The sequence below is a fragment of the Lipotes vexillifer genome, unplaced genomic scaffold (assembly GCF_000442215.2).
Source record: "Lipotes vexillifer unplaced genomic scaffold, Lipotes_vexillifer_v1.1 scaffold479, whole genome shotgun sequence".
Lineage (NCBI taxonomy): Eukaryota > Metazoa > Chordata > Mammalia > Artiodactyla > Lipotidae > Lipotes > Lipotes vexillifer.
The window spans coordinates 1,389,520-1,409,513 of NW_006796443.1; the positions used below are offsets into that span (position 1 = coordinate 1,389,520).

The window sequence follows — 19,994 nt, forward strand, 5'->3', positions numbered from 1 at the left end:
ACAGAACTCAAACTATACAGCACTTTTCTTATTGTCTATCAAGAGCAGATATTATTCTTCACATCTGAAGTTTATTATAAAAAGTTAGCTACATTCATAATGAGAAAAGACCCAGAAATCAGGAAAAATGAGTGGGTTTTTTTTTTCAATTATCACGTACCTAAGATGTTATAGATCTATTTTGTTAATTCTTCTCTAGACAAGTATAACAACTTGTTAAAGAATTAAGCCATTAGTTTCACCCCTAGAAAAGAAAACCTGTCTATTAAAATAATATGATTAGGCATAACCATTAAATAATGAACATCAAAAATAAATATTCCTAACTCCCACTTCTAGTTAGGAGGGTGAGAATTGCAAGAGAATTTCACTTCCAACGTAACAACCAGGACAAACCAGTTAATCTACAAAAATCACAGTTTCTTAAAATCCATCATACAACTAAGGATACAAAGAAATCTAAATGAAGTAGATTATAGAAAGTAAGGAGCCCTTTCAAGGAGAGAAGAGACCCACAGCTAACTCTCATCCCTGGTAGAATGGCAAGAGGAGGAAGAATCTGCCATAGATGTGTCAGGGTAAACAAGCTGAACTTTTAACAAACCTTTAATGGCCATACATGGGCTGGCATGATGAGAAGTCCCAGCAACAGAGAAAATCTGCAACTACCACCAACTCTTTCGTATTCAAGCATGAGAGATGAAAAAGAAAAAGGAAAACTAGGGACTTCCCTGGCAGTCCGGTAGTTAAGACTCCATGCTTTCACTGCAGTGGGCATGGGTTCCATCCCCAGTGGAGGAACTAAGATTCTGCATGCGGGGCGGCGTGGCCAAAAAATTAGAAGAAAAAGGAAAACCAGGGCTTCCCTGGTGGAGCAGTGGTTGAGAGTCCGCCTGCCGATGCAGGGGACACGGGTTCGTGCCCCAGTCCGGGAAGATCCCACGTGCCACGGAGCGGCTGGACCTGTGAGCCACGGCCACTGAGCCTGCGCATCCGGAGCCTGTGCTCCGCAACGGGAGAGGCCACAACAGTGACAGGCCCGTGTACCGCAAAAAAAAAAAAAAAAAAAAAGGGAAAACCAAATGGACATGGTAGAAATGAAATATATTAACCGAAATGAATGAATCATCAGATGGGACTAACACTGAACATACGAAACAGAAGAGAGAATCAATTAACTTAGTTATGGACAAGAAGTTACCCAGACTGATGACAGTTATTAACCCATAGATTCAAGAAGCTTAGAGAAACACAACAAAGATAAATTCAAAGTAAACCGTACCTCGGTACATCAAGCCAAACTTCTGGTGAAAAATAAAAAATAAAAAAAGAATCTTAAATGCAGATACAGAAAACAGACAAGTTACAAACAGGCAAAAAACAAAAATTATAGCTGACTTTTTATTAGAAACAATAGAAACCAGAAGACAATAAAATGATGTCTTTAAAGTACTAAAAGAAAAAAAAAATGGCATTCCATATCCAACAATAACAAAAATAATGTTTTGAAAATGAAAGCAAAGTAAACACAATTTAAGACAGACAACAGATGAGAGAATGCATATCTAGCAAACATACTAAAAGAAATGCTCAAAGAAACTCTTCTTGCTAACGGGAAATGCTTTCAGATGATGTATGCCTGAATCTGCAGAAAGGAATAAAAAGCAGTATAAAGCATTAAAATATGGATAAATATTAAAAGCTTCTAAAACTATCTTCATGTTATACCTATATATTTATTTTATTTAAAACTCTATTATTGCTTAAAGCAAAAATAACTATAAATATCACTGTTTTAGCAAAAATGACAATAAATATCATAGTGTTCTAGCATATATGGAATTAAAATATATGTTGACAATAGTACAAAGGGTCTGTGATGTAAATGAAAGTGTAGTATATATAGCTCAACAAACATCAGGTAGGAAAACTGAGAGAGACCACATTCAGACACATCATAGTCAAATTATCAAAAGACAAAGACAAAGAGAAAATATCTTGATAGCAGAAAGAAAGGTGATTCATCATGCAGAGGGGATCCTTAGTAAAATTAATAACTTACTTCTCATCAGAAACTATGGAGGCCAGAGGCAGTAAGATGACATATTCAAAGTGCAGAAAAGAAAAAACTGTCAACCAAGAATTCTTCAAACAATAAAGGTGAAATTAAGAAATTTCCAGACAAATAAAAACTGAGAATTCATCTCTAGCAGATCTGCCCTATAAAAAATACTAAAGAGTGTCCTTCTTTCAGGCCGAAATAAAAGCACACTAGACAGTGACTCAAATCCACACAATAGCATTCCAGTAAAGGTAACTGGAATATATGTAAATGTAAAAAATAATATATGTAAATGTAAAAACAATATAAACATATTTTTGTTGTAACTCTTTTCTGCTATCTGATTTAAAAGACAATTTCATAAAATGATAATTATGAAATTGTGTCACTAGATTTTTAATATATAAAGCTATAATTTGTATGACAATAATAGTACAAAGAAAGTAGAAGGGAACAGAGCTAAACTGGAACAAAGTTTTTATATACTATTGAAATTAAGTTAGTATTAATATGAACAAGTTTGTTTTAAGTTAAACTGTTAATTATAACCCCTAGAGTTACCACTAAGAAAATAACTCAGGGGACTTCCCTGGCAGTCCAGTGGTTAAGACGCTGCACTTCCACTGCAGGGGACATGGGTTCGATTCCTGGTCGGGGAACTAAGATCCTGCATGCACGTGGCATGGCCAAAAAAAAAAAAAAAAAAGGAACAGAGAAAACCTCAAAAAAAATACAGTAAAAGAAAAGTGGGACAGAGTGGAAAGGACAGATCGCAGAGCCATTTAGGAGGTAGAGTCAATGGAAATTTGTATTGGATGAAAGTGAGATATTCTCCCTCAAGGAGCGCATTGTCTACTGAAAGAATCTGAAGAGTGAACAAAGAATTATTTTATATTGTGCCCAATGACTGAAACACAGAACAGGGAAAGTACAGTGACGGGAGATGAGGCTGAGACTAGATCATGAAAGGTAAGGATTGACCTTTGTTCCTAAGGTATTAGAGTGCTTTCGGGAATTTTGAGAAAAGAATTGACATGATTTTGAGCAAAGAAGTGATTGTGAGTCATTAGAGAAATTCAAATCAAAACAATAATGAGATACCACTTCATAGCCATGAAGATGGCTACAATAAAAAGGACAGACAGTAATAAGTGTTGAAGATATCGAGAAACTGGAACCCTCATACATCGCCTGTGGGAATGTAAAATGGTACAGCCTCTTTGGAAAACAGTTTGATAATTCCTGGAAATGTTAAACAGAGTTACCATATAACCTAGCAATTCTACTCCTAGGCACATATCCAAGAAAACTGAAAACATATGTCTGTATAAAAACTTGTATATGAACATTTATAGCAGTATTATTCATAATATCCCCAAACTGATGAATGAATAAACAAAAAGTGGTATATCCATACAACTGAACACTATTTAGCCATAAAAAGGAATGAAGCACTGATACATGCTACAACATGAATGAACCTTGAAAACATTATAAGTGAAATAAGCCAAACACAAAGGCCACATATTATATGATCCCATTTATATGAAATGTTAAGAACAGGCAAATCCAAAGAAACAGAAAGTATACTAATGATTGCCAAAGGCTAGAGGGGAAGCAGGGGGAAGAGGAGGAGGAGGAGACCGGGAGTGACTGTTAATGAGTGTGAGGTTTCTTTTTGACTTGATGAAAAATGTTCTAAAGTTAGATAGTGGCATGGTTGCACAACTCTGTGAATATGCTAAAAACCACTGAGTTGTACACTTTAAAAAGGTGAATTTTACGGTATATGAATTGTATTTCAATAGAGCTGTTATAAAACAAAAACCATGATGAGTTACCATTTCACACCTTGTAGAATGAGTAAAATCTAAAAGACCAGAAATACCAAGGATGGCAAGGTTGGCAAGGATGTGGAACACTGCTGTTGGTCAAAGGGTGAAACAGTACAACTACTTTGGAGAACTTTTTGGCAGTGTTTAGTAAAGTTAAACAGGCATCCACCCTATGACACATCAACTCCTAGTTATTTATTTAAGATAAGTGAAAACTTATGGCTACAAGATCTCTACAGGAATGTTCACAGCACCTTTTTCATAAAAGTCCAAAAATGGAAACCATCTAACTGTCCGTCAACAAAAGAACAAATAAATTATGGTATATTTATACAATGGAATATTACTCAGCAGTTAAAAGCAAGCTGATTGGTACAGGAATATGGATGAACCTCAAAATTACTCTCGGTGGAAAGAAACCAAATACACACACACAAAAAAAAACTATACTATATGATTCTATTTATAGAAAGCTGAAGAACGAATTAGATTAGCAACACTAATCTACCATGGTAGAAAATAGAACAGTGGCTTCCAGAGCAGGAGAGCAGGAGAGCAGGGAAGGCGCACAAGAGAATATTCAGAGGTGATGAAAGCAATCTTGGCAGTTATACACATTTATAAAATTGTCAAAATTAATCAAAAGGAATACTTAAGATCTGTGCATTTTATTAAGTATAAATTTTATTTCAGTTGAAATAGAAATAGCAATATGTGGAAAAATAAATATTTTACTGAAATATTCATGGATGAAGTGATACAAAGTGATAAATTCATAAAATAAATGATTAGTTCTTACAGTAGTTCTGTGGCACCAGTTCCGGGCTCTTAGGCGTTTTCAACTTGTAAGATACATCTCCAATATTAACTGTATCACCTAAAAAGAGAATACAGAAACACAACCATTACAAGAGACAAGAAAACAACACACTACGGCTTTTGCAACAGTGATTCTCCTGACCTACAGAGAGGGATGTGTGTACCACAGATCTGTCTGTGTTGGGCATCCTTAGAAACACCTGTCTATGTCAGGCACTGTGCTTGCACAACTAGTATCCATAGTATAAGTTATATATATAAAGAAGTTCACTTTTAAAGAAGAAATTCACTTTGTAAATGCTATTTTAGCAAAAAAGGTGAAATACTATAAAATACATTAACCAGCTTTATTTTCTCATTAATAGCGATACTAATAAAGTCAACAATACAGAAGGATGCATTTTTGTTTAAGATCGTCCAAAGCACCCATAAGGTGGTATCTTTAACATGTATTGGTAACCTTTTTACATCTTTATAGGTTCTTATTTTTACTACATACAACTTCAAGTTCTCTAGCAACATAACTCCCAAATTCAACATTTCTAGGTACATGAAAAGAGCAAAGCCCCAGTGGTATATATGCCAAGAATTCCTACATGAAACAAGCAAAACAGAGCAAAAGCTCTCAGTCACTTCTACATGGTTCTAATTTTTTAAAGTAACATTAATTTCTGGTTGATCTTCTAAAGTGCAGGAGTGAACCAAACAATCTCTGCTTTGCTCTCTCCAACAGCAAAATAGACAAATTGATCCCATCTGCAACTGGAACTTCACTTGCAAAGGGCTCGAAAACACTTAGAAAGAGTAGCTGTGTAAAACACATCTTTCAACACTGCCAGTTTTGAGCTAGTGAGGTATCCTGGAGAATAAGGCCTTAAATCATGGTACTAACAACAGCCAACACTTGTTGAATGATTACTATCTTCTAAGTCCTTTACACATTCCCCAAATATGTGAGACAGAGACTTTATAAACGAGGAAATTTGTAAATCTGTGTAAAAAAAAGTTTATATAGATGAAGAAATATATTACAGGTAAGTGGTAAATTAAGAGATAAGTAGAAACATTGTGTAAAACACAGGCATAATTTCTAATACAGAATGCACATACATTTAGAGTGTGAATCAAAGAAATTTTCCTCTGAATTAGTCTAGACATCAGCTAATACTTACTGAGTACCAGCTATTTGGCAAATACTATTATAGGCATATTTATTTATGTTATTTCATTTAATCTTGACTCTAAGTAACCCATGGTTCCTGTGAGCTATTTCACAGAGCTACTGTAACACAACCTCCATCTCAAACTAGGTTAGTATGAGGACATTGGGGTTTTTGTTACAGCGGTTCTATGAAATACCTCACAGGAAGCGTGAACCCATCATGAAGAGACCTAGGCTCAGAAACTAGTCCACAATATGTTAGGGAAGGCAACAGGAAGCACAGTCAAAGTCACACCCCAGGATAAACTCACTGAGATACCACCCCAGGCACCATTAGATCCATACTGTGGGACAACACAGTCAGAGGACAACTTTTTCCGCCATTTTATTTTGATATTTCTCAAACCTGTAGGGAAGTTGGAAAAACACTACCTTAAGATGCAAAAGTCAGGATTCTTCATCCTTAAAGTCTTCAGATATATCTTCTAATAAAAAAGGACACTGCCATAAATAAACTGTTCCTGCAGCCTTTGCACAACTCCCTCATGACTCGAAGTCATGGGCAGGAACATTGAACTGGCCAAGCCTATGTCATTAGCCACAGCTTGGCTGCCAGGGTACAGGTAGCAGGAAGAGCTAACCACCGTGATTTCTGGAGTGGAGTCAGAGCCCGGCGTCCAATCACGACTCACTCCACAGGGATTCCACCTCTCTCTCTCTCTCTCTCTCTCTCTCTCTCCTTGCCCTCTCCCCTCCTCTCGTCTCCTCCTACCTCATTATGACTCAAGCCTTCTTTGCCTTTTCTCCCTCTCTTCCTCAACTTCCGATCACTGGGTGCGGAGGCCCAGTTCTAGCCTCTTTTCTTTTCTATCTATAACCCCTCCTTGATGAGCTCATCTAGCCTTATGCCTTTAAGTGCCAACTAATATGTCGCTTGCTCCCAAATTTATATCTCTAATCCAGACCACAGAACTCGAAGCATGGATACCAACAGACTCTGAGGCGCCTAACAGTCGGCTTCAAGTTGACATATTCAAAACTGAACTTCTGATCTGTGTGTGTTCCACCCACAGTATCCCCCAATTCTACTAATGGCAACTTAATCCTTCCAGCTTCTCAGACCAGAAGTCTTGCAGCCATTCTTAACTTTTCTCTCCCACCCCCCAGCAGAAAATTGTAGTGACTCTGTCATTAATATATATGTAGTATTGCCCACATCTCTCTACATCCTCTACCTCCACAATGCTGACCCAAGCCAGGTAGGGGTTTACTACTTAAATTCATTTTCTCATTTAAACAGCATTACCTCTCCCTCCCTTACAGATCTCCTGTCTCAACCCTGGCACCCTACAGTTAATTCTCAACAGAGCAGCCACAGTGATCATAAGAAAATAGGAATCAAGTAATGCCAGTCCTCTGCTCAACCCCCATCTTTGCAGTGGCCTAAAAGGCTATTTCTGATCTGGCACCCCATTTCCCTTCTGAGCTCATCTCCTACTGGTGTCCTCCTCACTTATTCTACTCCAGCCATGTGGGTCTCTTCGCTACTCCTTGAGCATGTCAGACATATATTCATTTCAGGCTTTTGCACCGGATTTTCCTACTAACTGAAATGCTTTTCCTAAATATATCCATTATCAATCAAGGGCCCAGCAAGAAACTGGTAGTCCATTCAAAATGAATAACTGAGGAGAGAATAATAAAGGAACCATTTATGAAGGTATGGGCAGAGTTTGGGAAAACCAGCAAGGACGGTGCAGTACCCTGGGACTAGCAATAACAGAAAGCCATTACCACCACTGGGTCTGAGAGAAAAATTCAAAATCATATCTGCATATTTTACTATATCTCTCTCGGTAAGTGATGGAAGAGCAGAAAAAAAAAGGATAGAGAAGTAAAAACAATCAGTTCTTGGCCTTTTGGCTAAGACCAAGTGTAGAAGTAAAGATCTGAAAACCTTATTAACCACTTAACCTAAATGACCTTTATAGAACACTATACCCAACAATGGCAGAATGCATATTCTTTTTAAATGCACATGAAACATTCATCAAACTAGATCTTCGGCTGCACCATAATGCAAGTCTTAATAAATTTCAAAGGACTAAAATCATAGAAAGTATGCTTTCTGATCAAAATGGAATTCAACTAGAACTTAGCACCAAATAGATAACTGGCAAATCTCTAAACATTTGGAAATCAAGAAACAGGCTTCCAAAAAACCCAAAGAAGAAATCACAATGGAAACTGGACTCATTAAGAAACAGGGCAGTGATCAATTAGCCATTTCTAGGCAAAGAGGAAAAAGACATTCATAGGGGTTAGACATTTGCCCTCCCTGCCTCAAATGCTTATGTTCTTGGTCATCTGCTGTTACCATGCTACACTTGACTAGTCATCCAATCCATACCCATAGCCCACATCTGACCTCTGTACAATTAAAGTCTTATATGTCTACTTTGGCTCAGATCTCTCTCCCGAGTTCAATACCTCTCAGTAGCCTGTTGGACACTTTACTTTGGTATTCCAGAGGCACCTCAAATTTAACATGAGAAACATGGAACTCTATATTCTCTGTGTGTGTTGTCCAACCAGCTCTACCTCTTGTATTCTTATCTCAGGAACTGATGCTTTATTCCCTGACCTAGAAGCCCTTCCACATCTCTCACACTTTTCCTTCACACAAGTACTCCTCAGATATCTTCATCTCCCCACTGAATCTACCCTAACTTCCCCTTTTGCACCATCTCCACCTCACTCAAGAATTGATCACTCCATTCCTGTCCTTCTACATAGTACCTGGCTCATCCTTCTGTAATAGCATTTCTCACACTGTACAATTATTGATTATGGCTCCTTTACATTAAGAGTCTTTAAATTAGGGTACACAAGGACTTTCCAAGGGGACAGAGCATGGCAGTCTGAAGGGGATCAGTTTTCAGATCTTCACTTCCATGTGTTCTTCCCTAACATTGACCTGACTGAGAATGGCCCTACAGGCTCTCCATCCCCACGGGTCTTTTCAGGAGCCCTTCTCTCACTTAGTTTACTACTAGAGTGAACGGTGCGTTGCTCCAGGGGACCAAGCAAAGGGGCACATTTAATTATGATTGAGGAGAAGCCTGCTTTCAAAAGTATTCAAATCGACATAAACCTGCCTAGGAATACTCTTTCCATCTCATATAGTTCTACTAAAAGTGAAGAGTAGCTTTAGAACTGTCCAGAGTTTGGCCTGTGTTGGCCTGTGTCAGATACAGTATATTGCAGAGTGAGGAAGTGTGAGTGAGTACTGTCAAATAATCCAAGATGGGAGAGCTCAGAGAGCCAGGTAAAAAAAGCTTCGAAAACTGGCTCTTCACAACCTTAAAGGTAAGCTATTTTTTCAGCTTTTCTCAATTCTTATCTTGAGAACATGCTATTCATGTTCTCAAGAAAAAAAAAAAAGGCACTGCTGAACATCTGAAGCAGTACATATTATTAATGCTGATTCATTTTTTGTGTGTGAATTTTATTTTATTTTTTAACATCTTTATTGGGGTATAATTGCTTTACAATTCATTTTAATGTAACTGAAATAGGTTTCAGCACTACCAAATTTTTCACAATACACTGGATAAAAAGAACAGAGAAAACTTTTAAATGTTTCAGATCAGATGTGTATCTTTCAAAAAGGTAGATAAAAAGTTATTCTCAAACAAACATCATCATGAAATATTCATTCCAATCATCCTCATCTTATAAAATGCTATTTTCTAACTCTTATAATGAAAAGGTTATATACTAGCTTCTGAACCAAATAGTGTTCTGTTCCACTAAATACAATGTCAAAGATTGATCATGAGGTCTAAAGAAACGGATGAATTTATTACTGATTGTTATACATGATTTCTATTTAACTGTTCTCTAAGGCCCATAAACAAAGTTCATTACACATTTAATAAAATAATATCATGACTTCTGCCACAGTCCTCTTTACATAAATAATTTTAAGCATATTATATTACTTTACTACAAAGAGGAAAACTATATTATCATATATTATGAAATAAATAACTTAAATATGTAACCATGAGATTCCTTTATTCTTGGCTTTACTGCCTTCAGTAATCTAGCCTTCAAAATGTGTCCCATAATTTATTTTTCAGTGGTTTTTATAACACTTCTTAAAATATACATTAACACATTCATTTGAATTGAAAGGGAAAAATAGGTTTTCTGTCAGAAAGTCTAATTTGGCTGATTGGATTGACAGTACAGACTACCTTTGTTAATTATGAAAACTAAGAATTTGACAGAAAGTATTTAAACATGTGATAAAGTAAAAGCGTTTTCTCCAAAAAATATTGTGCTGGCAAAGGTATGTCGAGTGAAGGTTTTATTTTAACAACTCTTTCTGAGTACATTAGAATAAAAAAGCAGCCTCTACGTGAGAAAATAACCATAGCCATTTGATAAATTTTCGTGAAGCCTTTTTAGTGAACTTCCCAGATATTGAGGCGGAATGATTCTATTGGCTGGGTCAGTGACTTTACTTGCAAGTCAGGCGGTTTCCAATTCTTTGCCATGAACAAAATGAAAAGGCTATAATCAAGTTGCCAGTTTATAGATCATTAAAAATATCATTTTTGATAATAAATCAACATATTTTTGACTTAGAAAGTCTGCAAAAAATTGAGTGATATTGCCATATCAAAATTCTTTATATTCCAGCAATAAAATTAGGGAATATTAATTACAGTAATTTATAGTCAACTGGGAAAAAGTGCTACTCATGTTATTAATAGGTATGTTTCCACAAAATTTTAGTTTTTAAGAAAATGTGAAACATTGATTTCTTTTGAACAACTGTGCTCTAATAATTATAATGATAGAAACATTTTAACATTTAGGTATTTTTCATTGCAGAAAAATATGATGAAGATAAAACTTTCAAGAATAAGAATATATTAAGATAAAATTATGAGGAGTAAGCGTAATTGCAATACAAATCAAGGAAATAAAGAAATAACATACGTTTTCTGACAGTTAAAGATGAGCTTTTTATCTATTTTCAAAAAGAGGTGGTAGCTAACAAATTATTAGGATATTCTGATTCCATTTGTGAACCAAAATACTGCCTGCCATATCAGTAAACAAAGGACATTGCAGCCATCAAGCCACCACATTACAGCCACCCTGAAGGTGAGCCCTGAGGGAGCTCAGGATAAAAACAAAATGCCATCCCGGACAGTGCACCCTGAAGAGACTTGGGATAAGAAAGCACAGGATACTGGCCCTAAATATCTGAGGTGCATTTCAAAGGAACGATTTCAATGAGCCCAGACTTTGTATCTTCTCATACATAGAAAAGCGCTAAGTTCCCTGAGATATCTGATTTTCTTTAATTAACAGTAATCTTTTGATGTTCCAACTACTTGGTCTTTATTGAAAAAACTCCTATATATCCTGGTTCCCCCCTTGCCTCTTCGATGAAGCAGTCCCGGGTTTTCTGAGATCCTGTGTTCCAGGCTTGAAGTCTTCAAACTGTCCACCGAATTAAACATAACTCAACTTCTAGGTTGTACATTTTTTTCAGTCGACAGTTTTGGCAACCAATTACGAAAGGACCCAGAGCATACTTCTCTCCTTTGCCTAAACTCTTCAAGGATCCAGAACCTTGATACCAGAAGAGGCCTCTTGTGCCCATCCGCCTCCTCAGAGTCCAGACAAATCTGGGTCTCTCCTGGTTCTAGGATCTCCTGTTAACGGCTGACGATCGTGAGTTTCATTTGGCGGTGTCTAACAGGTACCTGGCTTCCCAACTGAAAGACATTAGGGAGTGACCCCCCTAATCTAAAGCTATTAGTGTAACAGGGAAGAGCCAAATCTGACTATATGTTGAATCTATTTCTTTTACTTTAACCTTTGCTTTCTGCTGCTTTTGTTCACTAAAAGGATGCTGTCTATGCGCAATGGACTGCCTCAGGGAACCCTGCCCCTCTGCCGGAATGTTAAACCAAAGTGCCTTTGTACATCCTGACCCTGTCCACCTGCGGATGGCTGCGAGAAAGAAGAAATTAACACATCCCCTCCCCAAGGCTGGCCATTCCAGGGGACAGTTGCAAATCTTATGGTCTTTTTACATTATTTCCTCATCTCCTCCCCCTCTCTGTTCTATAAAAGAAACTGGCATCCAAACTCCGATAAGATGGGTTTTCGGAGACATTAGTCTGCCATCTTCTAGGTCTGCCGGCTTTCTGAATAAAGTCTTTATTCCTTGCCTCAACACCTGTCTCCGATTTATTGGCCTGTCATGCAGCGAGCAGAGTGAGCTTGGGCTCAGTAACATTAGGGGAGCCTGGTTGAAAAACACTGGGAGACCCCCCTAATTGGAAGACATTAGGGGAACCTGGGATTTGCTCAGTAAAGGAAACCAAGAAGTCTGAGCTGAGAGGTTGGGGAGGAGGCTGACCTGACATCTTTAAAGGGGCACCAGAAAGCCAACCTCCAACTAATATGCCAGCCAGATCACACTTGCAAGTACCTAAATTATACTAAAAGAGATCTTAACCTTAAATGGCCAAGTTGGGCTAATTTGTGTGTGTGTGTGTGTGCGCGTGTGTGTGTGTGTGCGTGTGTGTGTGTGCGTGTGTGTGTGTGTGTGTATGCAGTTAAGTTAAAAAGGTTGACAAAATATCTTCTCAGAATTCTGACCTTAAACAAAAGCCTTGTAGAGGGAACTGGCATTTCTCTTCCTGTGTCTTTGAGATGTCCATCAAATTTAAACAGGTAATTAAAGCTAATTGAAATAATAACATAAACATTTCAGTATACAGTAGGAAAGCAGAATGTGTATTTTTCTGTAAAGAAGATATTAGAAATGGAATTGCATCTTATTAAGGGAAAAGTAAGTAAGCTTATCTTAGAGCTGGTTCTTTCTGGATGGAAAAAAATAAGGGACAAACTAATATGGATACAGAAAGTAATGGAAGGTTTGTGGATGGTCAGGATTGGCTAGGTTTAGATTAAAGTTAATTAAGTAAGTGAATTTTGTTGTTAAAAGTAAACTGGTGCAAGACTAGATTTAATTTTCTCTCTCCAAATTCTTGATGGTTTATTGCAGCCAGATTACAACTAGTTACACTAAGCATTGTTTTAATTTTTTCTTTGTTTCTAAACTGTTTATGCTTTGTGTCTCCCTGCTGCACTATGACTGCCAATGTTACTAGCTGTATTACTTACATCCTGTCTATTTTATAAGATTCTTGTCTCTTACATTACCCAATGTGTAACCAGGCCTCCAACAAAACTGATAATGGCTAAACATCTTGAGGAATTAGATCACATTTATAACTCTACATAGAATAACTGTAATAGTGTAATTCTAGGTATGGGAAGAAGCAACAAGAGAAAATATCTCCTGGATCATAACAGACTAGAAAGACAGAGGATCCAGAGAATTTTAAATTATCAACAGGGCCTAATCCAGAAAGTAGCACCTGGAGTTGCATATCAACAAGAATCTTTGCCTGACCTAGGAATGAGCATTCCTAGCAACATGGGAAAAAATTGGTCATGAAATGTCTTCCAAACATTGGTCAGATGTGGGCCAGAGAGACTGTGAACTAAAATACTGGCTGCCATATTAGTAAACAAAGGATGTTGCAGCTGTCAAGCCACCACATTACAGTCACCCCTAAGGTGAGCCCTGAGGGAGCTCAGGATGGAAACAAAATGCCACCCCTGATAGTGCACTCTGAGGAGACTTGGGATTAGAAAGCACAGGATACTGGCCCCAAATACCTGAGGGGCATATCAAAGGAATGATTTCAATGAACCCAGACTTTGCACCTTCCCATACATAGAAAAGCACTAAATTCCTTGAGATAAATCTGGTTTTCTTTAATTAACAGTAATCTTTTGATGTTCCAACTACCTGGTCTTTATTGCAAAATCTCCCACATATCCTGGCTCCCACCGCCCCCCACTTGCCTCTTTGGAGCAGTCTCTCAGAGTTATCTGAGATGATGTGTCCTGGGCTTGAAACCATCAGAAAGTTCACCAAATAAAACATAACTCTCAACTTATAGGTTGTGCATTTTTTTCAGATGACACATTTAAAAGATACATTTTAAAGAGTATTGTAACAATTTTTGTGTCAAATGTCAATATTTACAACACAATAGAAACAACATGCTCTTCAACTATTCATACTTATTAGGGAAATTTCTAGATATCAACCTAAAAATGTATAAAGGGATATATATTTGCAAAACCCTTTTAGGATATAAGTGAGAAAAATGTTTTAAGACCACTGTTCAGTCCATAAGACTACAGCATTTTGTTGGTCAAGTCTATGTTTTAATCACCTTTGTATTCCCAGTGCCAAAAATAATACCTCAAACCAAGCAGGTATTCAATAAGTGAATATATGAATGAATGATTCCAGTTTCTAATTAGACATTGTTTTCTTAATTAAGTATTGTTTTAAGCCCTGGTTCACTTTAATTAGATACTGTTTTCTTAATTAAGTATTGTTTCAAGCCCCTGTTTTCTGTATTCTTTGAGAATAGCCCATCTTCCAACATGCTCAGAAATCAAGTCATTTAAAAAAAAAAAAAAAAACTGAACCAAAAATGTAAAATAAAAAGAAATCAAGTCATTTATTTGTAAAGGATTCATATAAGTGAAATAGTATAAGTATTAATCTAAAGGAGAATGACAATACTTATACAACAGGTAATACAATTTAGGCAAAAGAAACTAACGTATGCCTCTCTTCAAATAAACCAAATAAATACTTTGGTTAAGTGCAATCATTTTTTAAAAAGATTTTAGTTAATAATATAAGATACTCATAATGGAAACTGTTAGAATAACTAAGAATGAGCTAACAAAAATTACAAATTGTTATAGAGTAAGCTGCTTAACATTTAATTACATTTATTATTACAAATAATGCAAAAAAGCAAGCACACATGACTCATAACGGATTAACCTAAATCCGTGTACAGTACACAAACTGTCACATAACTACTACTACCAATAAATTATGTATTTTATTCAAGCATGGAAAATATGGACTTGAAAATTAAAAACCCTGAAAAGAATCGAAGAGTTTCCAAACGAAATCAAATTTAAGGCCATTTTTAAAGTAACAAGGCTTGATTTTATCACTTGCAATGATCTTAACTTAAAGGGATTTCCCAAAAGTTTACAGGAAAGTAATTTCTATATTCAAGATAATAATTAATATCTTTTACATAACACTCTTGTACAAACCTGTTCAGACATTACTCACTTGATTTTTAGTGGACAGCTGTTTTGTTTTACATGCCCAATATTCTTTCCTCTTTTGACAACAGAATCCCTCTCTCCAGTGAGGAACCCACCCAATTTGGTTTGGGTAGTTTATACCACTCCTCCCAACCTTTACCCCTGCATCCAAATGCCCAGAAATGAGTACCCTGCACAAGCCCTGCCAGAACATTCCACTCTCTGACCACAGTGGTTGTTTTAGAGATGGGCCTGTGATCCAAGCTTGGCCAATAAGGTTTCTCGCCAGGATTTTTCAGAGCTCACAGGAAAAGATGTTCTCTCTTCTCACATTGTGAACTGTAAGGAAGGTCAAAGTCTGGGGCTGTTAGTAAGGCTGTCACTGCTACCAGCTGAAGAAAGCCTGCCAGACATTGAAACCAATACTGCAAAAAGTAGATCCAATAAAGGAAGACTGGAGAGTGGGGGAACCATGGGGAAAGACAGAGAGAGCCCAAGCCCTACAGATGTTCTAATATCCTGCTTCTAGTCCAGCGTGAAGCCACTGGACCTCCCACCTATGTGAACCAATCATATGCTTTTCTGTGCACATTTCTGTCACTTAAAACCTAATGACCGCTGACTAACACAACAATTTTTGTAAGGTAAAGGCAGGCAAAGCAAGTGTAGCTATCCCTATTTTACAAAGAAGATACATACTCAGAGAGGAATATATAACATTTTGACCCTGAGGATATCCTGAAAACAAACATTTTAATCAGAATAATACTAGCGTTCGTAAATTTTCATCAAAGTTAACTTTCGAGCAAAATTACGTCAAAAGAACTCCTTGATCAATTTTTATACAGCACATTTTAATTTTTCTTTTATTTAAAGAATTATTTTATAGTGAGGATTTATCAATCACCTTTTTTTGTCCATATAGAATTTCACCAATTATATCTTCTGCAACTCTGTTTTCCTTTGCAGCCATCAGCGTGGACTGAATACCAAAAAGATTTTGCTCTTTCTTCAATGACAAATTTTTTAGTATATAGCTTTGTCAGAGTTTTATTTTGTATTGATAGTTTCTAATAAGACTTTAAATTTTTTATATGATTAATAATTTTTATTTAGTTCTTGGCTAACCCAGGAGAAATATGGGTATTTTCCTCAGATATTTCAAAGCTGTTCTACTGTCAAAATCTTTACCAATCTCAAAAATGCTTTTCTTAGTTACGTATTTCAGGCACATCAGTGGTAGCCCTTCTCCTAAAATGGGAGATGCTTAATGCTTAATGCCTTCTGAACTGTAAACTACAAATTAAGTTAATGAATATACACACCTTAGAACATTTGACTCTGAAATGGACTCACAATTCAATGACTTGTAGCTTTGAACTAAACCAACCAAAGAAGTTGGTTTAGTTCAGGGTTTCTCAACAGCCAGCACGACTGACATTTTGGGCCAAATGATTCTTTATTGTTAGGGGCTGTCCTGTGCATTGTAGAATGTTTAGCAGATTCACTGGCCTCCACCCACTAGATACCAGTAGCACCCCCTTCCTCCTGGTTAGGACAACCAAAAAATGCCTTCAGACACTGCCAACTGTCCCCTGGGGAATGGGAATTACCCCTGGTTAAGAACCCGTAAGTGTCACCATTGGTTTTTTTTAATACAAAACTTAGATCCAAGAGAAAACCAAATATATCAGCAATTTCCAGGCTTGTCTGCATGTTCCCAATAAGCTGTTTGTCCAGCAATTTATTAGGTTACAACTGTTCTGGGATTTTACTGCTAAATTCTTTAATACACAAAAGTCACAATGTCCTCAGGGTCAAAATAGCCTGCTGCAGGTTCAAAGTAGTTAATAATTTCCCCAGAGTTCAATACCTAGTAAATACAGAGCTAAGACCTGCACACACACAGTACAGTTTTTCCCTTTACACCATATTTCTGAATTGAAGCAGGAGTTCTATATTTCCCTTCCCCAAAGTCATTAGTTCTATTATAACCCAAGGATATAATATTAAAGTTACAAAAATACATATGGATGGATGTTTATTGCACTGTTTATATATTTAAAAATAGACAACCTGAATGTCTAAGCACGGGAAACTGGTAAAATAAATTATATGGATAAATGTATGTACTTAATGCCTATTTAAAATGACCATATATAGCAATATTTATCACTATGTTAGTACGTTAACAATAATGGCTAAGTGAGAATAAACTGTAAAACATACATGATTCCATTTTTTAAAAAAGAAATATGTATTTATATAAATGCATATTATATATATATTTTACAAAAACTGATAGTAACACACACAAAAAAATGAAAATCATGAATTTGCATGGAAAGATTATATTTTAGGGGATTTGTCTGTATTTTTCACTACAATGAACATAGATTTCTTGTACAAAAAGTATCAATATTTTAAAATATTTCTATAAACAAACTTATACACAAAAGTCAGAAAGATAGTGAACCCCTTTAATAATAAGGGTGTAAAAGGATGGCACTCAATGTGTCACAGTGGATTTATAGAGTTATGTTTCCAGATTTATCATTTGATCTTAATCTATGGTATATCTGAGCCTGTTTGACATCAGAATCCTACTGAACTAATTTGGCTCCTTCTGTGAAAACACTACAATAATGGCTATGAAAACTCTTTGCAGGGAATTCCCTGGCGGTCCAGTGGTTAGGACTCTGCACTCTCACTGCCAAGGGCCTGGGTTCAATCCCTGGTCGGGGAATTAAGATCCTACAAGCCGCACAGCCATCCAAAAAACAAACCAAAAAACCCCAACTCTTTGCAGTAGCTAACCTCCTTGTTAACCGCTTTGTTCCTTCAACCTTGAGAATCTTTGCAGTGGCAAGGCAAGTAGGGTTAACATAATTTACTCTTAGGTGTCATGCTAAGTGACTGAGTCTAAGAAGTTAATATGTTGTTTGTAATGTGTTCATGACTCTCACATTTGAAGCAAAGCCTGTACTTTGATTTGCTGGACATACCACAAATTTTGAGGCCGTGTCTAATGTTTTTATAATCAACATGTATTATTCATGTAAAAAGAACATTTTTCTTTTTAAAGTTCCCATGAATTAACCCTGCTCCATCAGCTTACCTAGACAGTTCTCACAGTTCAAACCTAAAAGGAACTGGTTTCATTTCTTCTAAAGCCAAGGAAACAATCAACCTCACATAGCTGAAAATAACATACACTAAGAATAATAAAGTAGCTAATTTTTATTGAACATTAATATGTGCCAGGGATTGTATAAACTAGATCCTTACAACAACCCTATCAAATATACTTTCCTTATCCTCATTTTAGAGTTAAGGAAACTGGGACACAAAATTAAGTAACCTACCCTCAAATCCCCATACCTAGACGGTGCAGAAATGGCCTCCAACCCAGACTGTTCACTCCAAATCACGAGTTATAGATTATGCTACACTTCTACCATTGACCTCTGCCTTCTAGGACAAAGGAGAAACTAACAAAAAACTCAAGGACTAAAAAACAAATGAACAAACAAACACCCTAGAAGCATAATAATTTATAAAGGGGCAAAACCTCAAACCACAACCCTATACAGGAAAAAGAAAAAAAAATTTTTGTTTAATGAATGAATGATGAAATGGATGGGACTTAAACTCCCTCACTTCTGACAAGGAAAATTATTGGGATGGGGGCGCAAGAACCATGAAACTAGCAATTTCAGGTGAATACCTCCTTTATTCTAAGCAATGACACTGACAAAGTCTTGCCTAGAATCACTTAACCATTCACGTGGAGCAACAACATACATCCCTTCCCTTGCGCGCGCTCACACACACACACACACACACACACACACACACACACACACTCACACACTCACACACACACACCACACTCCAACTCACACTCACCGAATCCCACATAAAACCTGCACCATCTCCCACATCTGCATTCCCGTGTGCCCAGTCACACACGGGGAGTGCCCCCTCACATTCCCTCACTTCCCTAGACTGCCCGGCCCACACCCCACTCTACGGGCAGACTGCAGCCTAGCCTGGAACTGGAAGCTGGTGGGGACTGGTTTTGTTGTACGCAACAAAGCCCCATGCACCCAGGTGCCCCGCTGAATCGACTCCATCCATCTCTCCCCTCCCCCATCCATGAGCTCCCAGACAAGAGAAAGCTCAGCTCTGGGAAGTGGATGCGGGGAGGGTGGTCCAGTGGTTAGGACTCTGCGCTTTCACAGCCTAGGGTTAGCTGTGTGATCTTCTGGAAGTCACTTTTCCTTTCTGGGTCTCAATTACCTCAATTATAGAGTCAGGGGTTTTAACTAAATTAAATTGTGGTTTTCAGTTCTAAGGAACTGTGAACATGTGAGAAATGAAAACTCCAAGTAAAACTTGGAAAGACTCGTGGATACATTTAAAACCTAACGAGGGGTTCTTTGGCCAGAACGTACACTTCTAAGCCGCCACTAACCCTGGCCAGAACATGGCACAGACTGACTTCCAGGCCTTGGGACTCAAACAGCAAGGTCAAGTCCAGCTTTCAACACCCTCTGAGGGCTGCTGCATTAAGCTCTGCGTGTGCTGTAATCTAAGTCAGAATCCCGGGGGGGTGGGGGGTGAAAGAAGCAGTGCGGGAAGGAGAAAGCACTATTCCAGGTCATCAGAAACCTAAGTCCAGTTCCCACGGGTTACGTGAGGCTCAGAGAGTGCAAGCGCCTGGCCCCGCGTTACACAGCAGTTAGCGGCGAGGTGGAGACTAGAACCTCCATCTCCTGGCTCCCGGCGCAGCGCTCCTCCCCAGTTGAAGCAGCAGGGATTGGGGGGGGGGGGGGAGCCCCCCCGAAACTTTAAAATG

General features: G+C 37.5%; 1 protein-coding gene across 1 annotated transcript in view; it reads right to left on the minus strand.

Moving 5' to 3' along the window:
• The window catches only part of VWA8 (von Willebrand factor A domain containing 8), a 368,026-nt gene that overhangs the window by 347,667 nt on the left and 365 nt on the right, over positions 1–19,994 (minus strand). The window contains exon 2 of the mRNA XM_007468612.1: positions 4,697–4,774. Coding sequence (XP_007468674.1) covers positions 4,697–4,774 — 78 coding nt within the window. The remainder of the gene's footprint in view (positions 1–4,696; positions 4,775–19,994) is intronic.